At 34.2% G+C, this 13,894-nt stretch overlaps 1 protein-coding gene across 1 annotated transcript in view; it reads left to right on the top strand.

Moving 5' to 3' along the window:
* Positions 1-9,967, top strand: part of LOC137245406 (F-box/LRR-repeat protein 20) — a 248,838-nt gene extending 238,871 nt beyond the window's left edge. Inside the window, exon 12 of the mRNA XM_067776028.1 lies at positions 6,232-9,967. Within this exon, the coding sequence (XP_067632129.1) occupies positions 6,232-6,339 (108 nt within the window). The 3' untranslated portion in view covers positions 6,340-9,967. The remainder of the gene's footprint in view (positions 1-6,231) is intronic.
* Positions 9,968-13,894: the final 3,927 nt, after the last annotated feature.

Raw genomic sequence — 13,894 nt, 5'->3', positions numbered from 1 at the left:
TCACAGTTCACTATAATATTAAAACGAAATGTAGATTTTCGTTGCTTTTGAAATTCGGCTTAAAAATTGCACATGGAGCAACTAAAGACTCCCCTGTATTAAAAAAGAATGTCATAGTGCCTCTAAATCGCGGGCCCCCTCAGAAACTCCCCTCCCCCCCCTCCCTAGACGGGCCTGGTGATGTGCTATACTTGATATCATTCGCTATAATATTTTTTATTGATAAGCAGGTTGTTTAATTAAACACCAAGCAATTACACGGAATTATATCCGCACCACCTGAAAATATGAGTGCCACTGCTTATACGTCACATTTTAATATTACGTATAAACAAATAAAACAAATTGCAATAAAATAATATTGCGACTATAAGCTGAGATATAACCTATCCTATATTTCAAGTTAGATCAAACTACACACGGGGTGCAAAAAAAATTCAAAATCGGTTCAGTAGTTTAGGAGTCCATTGGCCTCAAACCTGTGACACGTGTTTTTTATATATTAAGATGGATATTAAGTATACGTACATATAAGGACGGACGGACGGACGGGACCATATCAAATCATTCGCACGACAATTCTACATAGCGTACCGCGATACTCAAATCCGGCGAGTGAATGTCACTACATCCATATTACCCTAAACCGACCGAAACAGCTCACGAGAACGTTGCAACCCTTAGTATTCGCAGTTATTTAAAAGAGAGCATCATCAATTTAAGTTGTAGGCCGGCTACCCATCATATGACATGGAATTGGCACTAATGCTTGAGTACATGGAAAGACTTAACAGCTTGGTAGCTCTTGATAGCATATACCAGTCTGGCGATAAAATGGTAGAGAGATAGGCGTAGGCAGATAGCTTAGGCGGAAAGAAGGTGGCAAACAGTCAAGAGCCAATGGAATCGGTTTGGCAATAGGGTCGCACACGATTAAGTATGGACTGATGAAGAAATATACAAATATAAGGAAGGAGGACTAACGTGCGTCAAAGAGCAAGACTTCTGTTCCGTCGGCATTATCCGAATAAACTAGTAATACCTGAGCGTTTTGCGTTTATACCTCTCAGATTTAGTTGCAGTTAAACAATCAAACAAAGTTACCAGACTGCACAAGGAAAACACACAACAGCAATATCCAAACAATAAAAGGGCTAATATCATGATCATAACAGAAGTCTTTACAGCTTTCTGCAGACTCAAGAACCTTATGAATTAGCCAATAAGAAGACAATGTCACAATGTGAATCTGCAGTGCATTCATTCTAGAATGCGACGCTAAAACATAAGTTTAACTTTGAAACCGAACATAATCTTCGATTATTTAAGGGTGGTCGGTTGTTTTTGGCCATATAACATGAAACCAAGATAAGAGCCTTCTCTCTATCTCTCTCACCTCACCGCTACTAACGCTAGGTGCTCGGTGCTCTTATTTTGTTATTAAACATCAATGAGTGTAACTGTCAACCAGCCTTCCGTTTGCGCGAAGTAAACTCTGAATCCACGAGCGCTGAGCCCAGCATTATTAAGGCGTTTGCTTACCTCAAACACCGTTGACTTTACGACGTAGGGTCGGCCTTTATAATAATAATAATAACTTCGCTCACTATACCTCAGACTAGACTAAGGCCGAGCTTTTCTTCCAATTTGTGGTGTGCTGCTTCTTAGTTATTCCTACAAATTGATGGACCTACATGTTTTATGTTGGCTCCGAACGGTATTTGGGAATAGATAAATAGATTAATTGTTGCAGAAATACAATCTGAGAGCTTACCAAACCACTACCAAATGTCGACCCTGTTTTAGAAAATTTGTCTAAAGCACTTTCGTTTTCCAGTCACTTGAGTCGGGAAGCTTCAGCTAGAAAGGCCTGCACACTACCTCTACACCACGTTCGGCGCAGTCTTCTTCTTGCATCCTTAGTTTTAGGTTATGGCGGCCTACGTAGGCATCTGCCATGGTTGTTAAGCGTGGCTTCATTTTTGCCGACGTTGTTCTTGTTCTTTAACTCTCTATCATTACTTGGCCCGTATTACAATTCGTCTTGTTACCTCTCACTCTCATCTTCCTCGTTCTCATTATACTCAGTTGAGCAGAGCTCACATAGTATATTAACTTTGATTGGATAACGGTTGGTTGTACAGGTATAAAGGAATCGAGATAGACTTCCATATATCAAAAGCATCAGGATCGAAAAAAATTTGATTGAGCCATGTCCGTCCGTCCGTCCGCCCGTTCACACGATAACTTGAGTAAATTTTGAGGTATCTTGATGAAATTTGGTATGTGGGTTCCTGAGCACTCATCTCAGATCATCTTAAAATGAACGATATCGGACTATAACTACGCCCACTTTTTCGATATCGAAAATTTCGAAAAACCGAAAAAGTGCTTAATTCATTACCAAAGACGGATAAAGCGATGAAACTTGGTAGGTGAGTTGAACTTATGACGCAGAATAGAAAATTAGTAAAATTTTGGACAATGGGCGTGGCACCACCCACTTTTAAAAGAAGGTAATTTAAAAGTTTTGCAAGCTGTAATTTGGCAGAACGTAAAAGTAAACTTTTAACAAAAAATTTAATATCTTTATAGTATATAAGTAAATTATGTCAACATTCAACTCCAGTAATGATATGGTGCAACAAAATACAAAACTAAAAGAAAATTTCAAAATGGGCGTGGCTCCGCCCTTTTTCATTAAATTTGTCTAGGATACTTTTAATGCCTTAAGTCGAACAAAAATTTACCAATCCTTGTGAAATTTGGTAGGGGCTTAGATTCTAGGACGATAACTTAATAATAAATTATAATTAATAAAAGGGCGAATTCGGTTGAAGCCACGCCCAGTTTTTATACACAGTCGACCGTCTGTCCTTCCGCTCAGCCGTTAACACGATAACTTGAGCAAAAATCGATATATCTTTACTAAACTCAGTTCACGTACTTATCCGAACTCACTTGGAATTGGTATAAAAAATGGCCGAAATCCGACTATGACCACGCCCACTTTTTCGATATCGAAAATTACGAAAAATGAAAAAAATGCCATAATTCTATACCAAATACGAAAAAAGGGATGAAACATGGTAATTAGATTGGTTTATTGACGGAAAATATAACTTTAGAAAAAAACTTTGTAAAATGGGTGTGACACTACCATATTAAGTAGAAGAAAATGAAAAAGTTCTGCAGGGCGAAATAAAAAACCCTTGAAATATTGGCAGGAATACTGTTCGTGGTATTACATATATAAATAAATTAGCGGTATCCAACAGATGATGTTCTGGGTCACCCTGGTCCACATTTTGGTCGATATCTGGAAAACGCATTCACATATACAACTACCACCACTCCCTTTTAAAACCATCATTAATACCTCTAATTTGATACCCATATCGTACAAACACATTATAGAGTCACCCCTGGTCCACTTTTATGGCGATATCTCGAAAAGGCGTCCACTTATAAAACTAAGGCCCACTCCCTTTTAAAATACTCATTAACCCCTTTCATTTGAAACCCATATCGTACAAATTCTAGGGTCCCCCTGGTCCACCTTTATGGCGATATCTCGAAACTGCGTCCACCTATGGAACTAAGGATCACTCCCTTTTAAAATACTCATTAACACCATTCATTTGATACCCATATCGTACAAACAAATTCTAGAGTCAACCCTGATCCACCTTTATGGCGTCTATGGCCCACTCCTTCATAAAATATTCTTTAATGCCTTTCATTTGATACACATGTCATACAAACACATTCCAGGTTTACCCTCGGTTCATTTTCCTACATGGTTATTTTCCCTTATGTTGTCACCATAGCTCTCAACTGAGTATGTAATGTTCGGTTACCCCCGAACTTAACCTTCCTTACTTGTTTTCTCTCGTGTTCTCTGTAACTCTCTTTTCCCATCCTCGATTTCCCCTCTCCTTCTCTCTCACCCTCTATTTCCGTCTTCTTCTCCCTCTTCTCTTCTAGGTCCCTTCATAATTGTTTATTTTTCAAAAACGCCCCATATCAATCAGGATTTGTTTCAAAAATGCCATAACAAGTTTTTTTCATAAACAGCCTATCTTATATCCAAGGCGAATCCATACCAGGTGGTGGTAAAGCGAATTCAACCAATTCGCCGTGCAGAAGAATGTTAAGTCAAAAGAAAATTTTCATTGATTCCGATTAACTGACATATTGTAGTACAAGGCGTTGTATGGAAAATAATCAAGAAGAAGTAATCAGCTGTTGAGATAACAACACCTGGTACTGAATTCGCCTTGCTTATATCAAAATGATTTGAATTTATGTCAGGTAGGACACTCTTGCAACAAATTCGGAGATAGGATGTGTTTTAATAAAACTCTTTTAAGTGGCAATTCCTTTGCTGAGAAACTTTTGAAAATTTGGGCTCCGCATTAACATATTCATTATAAATAAAAAGATGATCACAAAATTTTAAGGACTACCTTTATATAAATGGACCAAAAAATAGAAGGCAATTTTTCCTTTAATACAGACATAGTCTTGTTGAATTTTGACTAAAAAACTTTAGCAATAGCTCTTGTAAAAGAATTTTGGGATTTAAAATTATAAAGGTAGAGCGCGTATTTAAATTTTAAATAATCAATTAGTTAATCCCAAGTACATGGTTTGCCTTAAATTGAATGATTGCGCTCCACCTTTATAGTTTTAAATCCCAAAATTATTTTACAAGAAATATTGTTAAAGTTTTTTTAGTCAAAATTCAACAAGACTAAGTCTGTATTAAAGGAAAAATTGCCTTCTATTTTTTGGTCCATTTATATAAAGGTAGTCCTTAAAATTTTGTGATCATCTATTTATTTTCAATTTTTTAGTACTGCCTACAAAAAGGCAATTGCAACTTTGATTAGTAATTTAAGTAATTCCTAAGTGAAAATTCTTTATTTATTTGTTCAAAATAGCAAGATTTAAGAGAATTAGTGGAATTTTCGCAGACAACACTGGCGAAAACAACAGAACTCCACCTCGCATCATAACAAGAGAATACCACCACGTTTGTCAGCTACTTAATTTGCACAGCTGAAAATCGTGGTGAAATTCACATACGCCTGAAAGTCTAAAAGAATCGAATATTTTTGATAAAATATTGCATTGTCACAGGGTTCTGACTTACGGCCCAAGTTTCATGTCTCTAGCTCATCGGGAAGTTACTCGAAATCGATCGCAAGGTTCCCCTGTTTTTGAGGATTTGCAGTTTTCTTGACTAGCGCGCCACCTAGCAGAACTTTCTTTTCAAAAGTTGTATTGTCACCAGGCCTCTAACTAAGTGCCAAGTGTGCCGCGTGCCGCCTAGCGAAGTTTCTTTTATCAAATGTTGCATTTTCGCCGGGTTCTGACCCACAGCCCAAGTTTCAAGTCTCTAGCTCACCGGGAAGATCGATCGCAAGATTGCCTTCGTTTTTTCAGTGAGTTTCGTTTATCTCAATTCGTCTGCCACCTGGCGGCATTTTGTTTTCGACGAATTGTAGTGTCATCGACTCGCAAACTATGTGCTAAGTTTCAAGTCTCTGGGTCACCGAGAAGTTAGTTAAAAGTCGATCGCAAAATTTCCATTTTAAAATTAATTTTCTGTATATCTCGATCAATGCGCCACCCAGTGGAATTTTTTTGTTCAAATGTTGCATTGTCACCGGGTTCTGACGCACGGCCCAAGCTTCAAGTCTCTAGCTCACCGGCAAGTTACACAAAAATCGATCGCAAGATTCTCCTCGTTTTTCAGGGATTTGTAGTTATCTCAATTAGCATGCTACTTAGCGGAACTTTGTTTTCTATAAATTGTATTGTCACCGGGCTTCGAACTATGTGCTAAGTTACAAGTCTGTAGGTAACAGGGAAGTTAGTTAAAAATGGATTGAAAGATTCCCAAATTAAAATTAATTTTTCTAATATCTATCCATGCGCCACCTAGCGGATTTTTTTTAACTTGCATTGTAATGTCTCCCAGATCTGAACTATGTTCTAAGTATGAAGTGTCTAGCTCAACGGGAAGTTACTGAAAAAGACTTCAGTGGGTCAAAAATTCGTATGGAAATGAGGGACAAACATGAAAGGGACTTAATATAAAGGTAGTAAAAACTTTATATATGTACTGAAAATTAGTTGGAAAATCGGTTAGCCCGAACACTCTGTGATCCGTATCTTAAACTATGACATTTCATTTTATGTAATTTACTACTTTACTTTCAGAATCATCTACCAAATATTAAAGTACACGCCTATTTTGCACCAGTTACACCGCCACCAGTCACCACTGGACATCGCCCACGTTATTGTCGATGTTGTGAGATTCTCTGAGATTCGGCCATCGGCTTCGCCAGGAAACTCTTGTGCAAAGGCCCAACTGACTGATGTTTGTATATATTTACTAGTACATTTCTAATTGTTTTGACGATCATTATGACATCGCTAACACTCATGTATCTCTTTTCGATGGTTTTTTATGTTTTTTGAAAAATAACTAAATACGCTACAAAAAAAACTAAAAGTAAAAACAAAAACAACAACAAGAACTGTAAAAGCAAAAAAACAAAATAGGATATAGCATGACAAAAAAAGCATCTAAAAATTGCATGTGGCAAAAAGAAACAGAAACCGATTAGAGATGGAATGTCCATGCAAATGCGATTGTAACAAAATATATGAAATAAGATACTTTTAACGAAATTGAATGTAATAAATGAACTGACAAATGTCTAAAAACAAAGCAAGATAAAATGCATATTTAGAATGTTTAGGCATGAATTACAAAATTTTTTTTATTTATAATTAGTTTAATGCAAAATGAGGTGTGAAATAAATTTTATTTCTAATTTCGAAATGCAAACTTCGAACTTCGTTAGCCAAGCCGAATCTATACCACGAGGCGGCGAAGCGAATTCAACCGATTCGCCGTGCAGAAAAATGTCATTTCAAAAGTTAATGTTCATTGGTTTTGATTAACTGACATGTTGTAGTAAAGATGTTGTATAGAAAATAATCAAGAAGAAGCAATCAGCTGATGGGATAACAACACCTGGTACTGAATTCGGCTTGTCTTAAACCAATCCATCATAGTGTATAAAACAAGAGTGATATCCTATCCGACAACTGCCTGACAGAATGCTTAAGATGGCTACTTTTTAGTTTTTTTGGCAGAATGTTCAATATGACGTCGCATACGGCTAGCTATTACAGCGGGCAATTGAAAGAAACGCAGGATGAGACCACGATAGTAAGGCGAATTCAACCAATGTCAAGTCAAAAGAAAATTTAAATTGATTCCAATTAACTGACATGTTGTAGTACAAGGCGTTGTATGGAAAATAATCAAAAAGAAGCAATCAGCTGTTGGGATAACTACACCTGGTACTGAATTGGCCTTGTCTTAAACCAATCAATCATATTGCATAAAACAAGAGTGATATCTTATCCGACAACTGCTGACAGAATGTTTAAGATGGCTACTTTTTAGCTTTTTGACAAAATGTTCAATTTGACGTCGCATACGGCTAGCTATTACAGCGGGCAATTGAAAGAAACGCAGGATGAGACCACGATAGTAAGGCGAATTCAACCAATGTCAAGTCAAAAATTTAAATTGATTCCAATTGACTGACATATTGTTGTACAAGGCTTTGTATGGAAAATTATCAAGAAGAAGCAATGAGCTGTTGTGATAACACCACCTCTACTGAATTCGCCTTGATACAAGGTGATGGCAAAGCGAATTCAACCAAATCGCCGTGCCGAAGAATGTCAAGTCAAAAGAAAATTTAAATTGATTCCGATTAACTGACATGTTATAATATAAGGCGTTGTATGGAACATAATCTAAAAGAAGCAATCAGCTGTTGGGATAACAACACCTGGTACTGAATTGGCCTTGTCTTAAACCAATCCATCATAGTGTATAAAACAAGAGTGATATCTTATCCGACAACTGCTGACAGAATGTTTAAGATGGCTACTTTTTAGCTTTTTGACAAAATGTTCAATTTGACGTCGCATACGGCTAGCTATTACAGCGGGCAATTGAAAGAAACGCAGGATGAGACCACGATAGTAAGGCGAATTCAACCAATGTCAAGTCAAAAGAAAATTTAAATTGATTCCAATTAACTGACATGTTGTAGTACAAGGCGTTGTATGGAAAATAATCAAAAAGAAGCAATCAGCTGTTGGGATAACTACACCTGGTACTGAATTGGCCTTGTCTTAAACCAATCCATCATAGTGTATAAAACAAGAGTGATATCTTATCCGACAACTGCTGACAGAATGTTTAAGATGGCTACTTTTTAGCTTTTTGACAAAATGTTCAATTTGACGTCGCATACGGCTAGCTATTACAGCGGGCAATTGAAAGAAACGCAGGATGAGACCACGATAGTAAGGCGAATTCAACCAATGTCAAGTCAAAAGAAAATTTAAATTGATTCCAATTAACTGACATATTGTTGTACAAGGCTTTGTATGGAAAATTATCAAGAAGAAGCAATGAGCTGTTGTGATAACACCACCTCTACTGAATTCGCCTTGATACAAGGTGATGGCAAAGCGAATTCAACCAAATCGCCGTGCCGAAGAATGTCAAGTCAAAAGAAAATTTAAATTGATTCCGATTAACTGACATGTTATAGTATAAGGCGTTGTATGGAACATAATCTAAAAGAAGCAATCAGCTGTTGGGATAACAACACCTGGTACTGAATTGGCCTTGCCACGATAGTATCTTTAAAAATCAGGTCGATGTCTATGCTGAAGATATCACACTTGTCCTATACACAATACAATCAATTTCAATATAACTTTAGTAGGTTTATGTGATTTACGAAGCATTTGAGAGTTTGTATGGCCTCTGCATAGCAGTGTGATTTGCGAAATTAACTTGATTTCGTTGAAGTGTGCACCTGTTCATGTAATTGTGCAGAATAGAAACTAATATAAATAGATGAAATTTTGTAATTTAAGTCTCATCAAGAAATGGGATATCTTAATCTGCATACATGATAAGTACGATACATTCTGGAAATGTGGTATAATTTTTTTTTACGAAATTCTAAAATCAAAATATAATGCACAAAACTACATTTAAATAAACGAAAAAATTATAAGAGACTCTAAATATGTAAAGCGAAATTCTTATTAGTAATTGTTTAAAATTTTAAGAGATGAAAATCATTTAAATGCAGGCATAATTAAAAATAAAACAAATTAAAAAGGCAAAATTATGTATTGAACAATAACAATTTGCAACAAAAACTATACAAATACCTGCGAGTAAAAAATAGCAGCTAAAATGTTTTGAAAATTTTCTTAGCTATTTTCTACTTTTATTTTTATTTTCGTTTAGTTTAAGCAACAACTTCAAGGAATTGTAATACGAAAAAACATGCCTTTCGAAAACGCCCTTTATAAAAAAAATTATCAAAAATCAATGCCAGCTTTGAGAGACTTCAAACTTGATATTTCAGACTAAAATTCTTCGAACTATTAAATTGCATACTTAAAAAGTTTGCTAAAATTGTTCATAAAACTTTAGAGATTTTATAGAATTTTTTAAATAGTTTTGGAATCTTCCCATTTTTTACAAAGTAGGTACTGTGCAAAAAGAATAAAATATGCAATGAAGGCAATTGGGATAAAGTTTACCACAACTAAGGCATGACGTGGCTGAATGCGTTTGTAAAACTTCAACCATCGTAGGAGTGCGGGTTCAAATTCCACTCCCGGGAGAAAAGGCTTTGAAAAGATTTAAAAGGTATAATCGAAACAGCTGTCGCCTTGTCCGTCCTAATGTCACGTTGTTTTAATTTTTTCCCAAAGTGTTAAAGTTTTCGAAATTAAAATAAGCTTTCGTTACACAATTTGTCATAGCTCTATTTTATTAAATTAACGAAAATGAACATAGAAGAAAATCACGCTACCTGCTTATTTTTTAGACGCAGATGTACATTAACTAACTTTTATAAACAATAGTTTGGCGCCTTGTTATAATCAAAAAATAAACAAAAGTCGACTGCTTTTGGGCAATGGTTTTTCGAAATATTTGATGGAAGAAGAAGCTTTTAAAGATATCAGTTCGAAAACGTGCCATCTCAGCAAAAACGCATGAAGAGTACGAAGACTGATTTGTATCAAAAGATATTTCGAAATCGATCCTTATCAGACACCGATGTATTGAATGGAATATCAGCTCGGCTGTCGTTTCTCATGATTCGTGACAAAAACTCACTATTTAGGATTTATTTTTTGAAGAGTCCCTTACTTCAAAATTAGCATTTCAACATTTCAAAACCGTCCTTTTTGAGTATAAATTCAATATATTTTGACGTTAGATAGGGCGTTTATAAAATAAATTCTTCTGGAGAAGGCTCAACCGAGTCGTGAGGTTAATTGTTTTCGAAGCAAATGCTGAGATAGAGCGTTTTTGAAAACTATTCTGGGATAGGGCCTTTTCGAACTGGCAGCCGAGTTAGGTGATATTCTAATTACTGAGTTGGGTCGTGTTTTTTTTTTTTTTTTTAATCTGTCATCTGGCATTGCTCTTCTCTCAGACTGAAGCCTTAGGACTACAATTTAAAAGCTGCATCTAACTTTAGAGTCGACTTTATTATTGTACATGTTTATGAGCCATTTACAATCCAGCACCTAAAAAATGTAACTGAGCTCTTTTAAATTTATGACTCATATATTTGGAATTAATTTAAGTTAGAGAGGGATTTAGTAGAGATTGTTTGTGATTTAACGCAGTAATAATGCTTGTATTTTTTATTTTTTTATACGAATCTTATATTGTTTTTTTAACATTTAAGTTACATAAAAAATTATTTTTAGTTAAATTTGAAAAACTATACAAGTACATATATACATTTGTGAATCCATAAATAGCAGCAATATTTTTTTAACAATTTTTCACATTCCTTTTTTATTTCGTTGATTTTAGAACAAATCTTTAAAAAATTGTGAAAATAAACGTTTTCGAAAAAAATTCGAAAATTTGGAAAATTGGAAAAAGTCTTGATTTTAACTTTAAACTTTGAAGTATTAGAAACTTACAACCATGCAGTACAATAGATTTTAGTGTAAGAAACTACAAATTTGAAGTTTCTCAAAATTTGATTTGCATGGGTAATTTTTTTTTTAAATAACTAACTAAAAGCTTAAAATTTTTTAAATATACTTTTTCGAAAACGTCTTTGAAATTGTTAAAGATGTTATAAATATTAACGAAAAGAATTAAGTAATGAAATTTGTTAATAATTTTTCGATGCTTTTTTTTGCTCACAAGTGTACATATAACAAAAATATAACTGCAAAATTATAAAAATCAGACAAGTTCAAATAGCACTTCCAAACTTAGAACCAGCTTACTATTGTGCCATAGAATTTGGTTTTTGGAGTTTAACAATATACATAGAACACAAAAATACCCCATAAACGTGATTTTATGGCGCAATGTGATGGCAATACAGTTTTCTAAAAGATTTTGGTACAGACAGCACTGATGTCTAATATCTGCTTTAAAAAATAAGAGGTTTCGTATTGCAAGAATATACTGCTAGTCCGCATGACTGCCAACCTATCGCGTAGACTTTTAAATATATTAAATGGTGCGATTACTCTCAGAGGAGATTTAGATCGAGCTTCTTTTCCAATTTGCGTCGAGCTCCTTTTAATTTTCCCTATAAATTGGCCGGACGGGATTTGCATGTTTTAAGCCGACTCCGAGCAGCATCTGTACGATGAATTTTCACTGAGAAGCTTTTTATGGCAGAAATATATTAGAAATGTTTGCCAAATGACTGCCTTTCTAATTGAAAAAAAAAACTTTTTTGGTAGAATGAAATTCCAAGTCGCTCCGGCTCATAGAACCGGTTGCTGTGAGAAGCGAATTGTTTTCAAAAGAGTTTCTCTGATCAGCATATGAGGTTGTCTTCTAGAGGTCTGCCAAACCACTGCCGAGTATAGAACTGAATATAACTTGGCACAGTTTTTTAATGTGGGAATTAATTTATGGTAGGCAAGCAAATCACCTCTTTACCACGTCAGCCAGCTTAGCTTCTTCCCTTTTACAATATGCTATGCTCTGATGTGCGTTTAATGGGTGAGGTCTGAAATGTGATCTAGGTCTGAAAGGGAGACTTCTGAATCGTCAGCTGAGGGAAAGATCAGATTCTTTTATTTTTTTTTTTCAATAACACGCTATCTCAGAGTTTTGTTGAAGAAGGCTCTATCTCTGAAGTTTCTTTTAAAATGTTTTTCATTTTCTACTGCTAAGCTAGTAGAGGCAAAAACTAAATTTTCTTCCAATGCGTTTCGGTACTATTATTACCATCTTCAGGGACTCTACTAAAATTGAAAAACATACAGAGTTAATTGAATTTATGCTGCAATGTGGCGTTTTTGAAAACTTAAAATTTTGCTGAGGTACGGCGTTTTCGAAACGACAGCTGAGATGGGGTGCTATTCCGACGATGTGATTTCATAGCCACAAACTCAGCCACTTCAAAACTACTGCTGAGCTGGGAGCAATTTTAGTTCCATGAAGTAATAAAATGAAAACAGATTTCCATGCATTTAAATACATTTTTGTATGAAAATTTTTTTTTTTTTCATTTTAACACTTCACAGTATGCGCATCTTACCAAAAAACTGTAAAGGGTGATTCAAAACAAAATCTCTGAACAACTCAAGAGCGAGAGGCAGAATTACTATAAGCATACCATTGCAAAACAAAACAAGGAAAGTACATGGAAAACGTACTAAAAAAGTATAGACAAAACAAACAAAAAAAAAACGTATAAAGCAGATAGCGATAAACAAGGAAATACACAATAAATAGAAAAACAAAACAAAAGCATAATAAAAATTTAAGGACACGAAAAAATTAAGTTAATGTGTATGAATAAGCAAAGAACTAATCTTAATGTTTAAGTAAGTAGATGTGTGATAAATGCTTTTAAATTTTTAAACTAATAAATATTTAATTTTTAAATTAATATTAATAGAATATATAAATAATAAAACAAAAGTTAATATTAAACACAAAAAACACGATACTATTTAAAAGGAATGCGTAGTAGATACCATACATACATATATATACTAAATGTATGTAATAAATATTAGTAAATAAATAAATTAATTAAATTTCAGTGCGTATGAAAACTAATACATGCATTCATAATATACACCCACATACATAACTAAATTAAAAAAACACAAAAAAAAACTTTAAAACAAAATGCGAAACAATTATTTTTTTTATTATAAACAAATAATTAAAAATAAATGTGTGTGCAAAAATTCATTAAAATGTATGCTATGCTTATAGTGAACATATATATACTATATACATACATACATATACATCTACATATATGATGGAAGAACAATAGCAAAGCGGCGTGTGGTAAAGTTTTATGCGTAAATTTTTATGTATAAGAAATAAAATTAGCTAAACAAATATTTCATTAAAAAAACTTATTTCGATGAAAAAATATAATTTTATAAAATATACTAATTTTATTATTATTTTATTTAAATTTTGTTTATAACGAATCAGTGGGTAAAAATTCGTAATTATTTGATGTAACAAAAAAAAATTATATAAAATTTTTAGCGGCGCTGCGGCACGTTTGGACTGATTTTTAACAAATTATCTATCTATGTATGTATTCGAAAGTCAAAAAACAAAAATATTTAAAATTAAACAAAGCGAATGTGCACTAAAAAAATGTTTATTTTGTTTTTCTTTTTTCATATTTTTTTTTGTGTTAGCGGTAACTGAAAAACGCCACCTATTTTAGTAATTTCTTAGCAGACACAAGGGACAATATACAGCTGTGCACACAAAAATAGCAGCAAA

This window comes from Eurosta solidaginis, chromosome 3 (genome assembly GCF_040869045.1).
Source record: "Eurosta solidaginis isolate ZX-2024a chromosome 3, ASM4086904v1, whole genome shotgun sequence".
In the NCBI taxonomy this organism is placed as follows: domain Eukaryota; kingdom Metazoa; phylum Arthropoda; class Insecta; order Diptera; family Tephritidae; genus Eurosta; species Eurosta solidaginis.
This window is presented reverse-complemented; position numbering and strand designations above follow the sequence as displayed.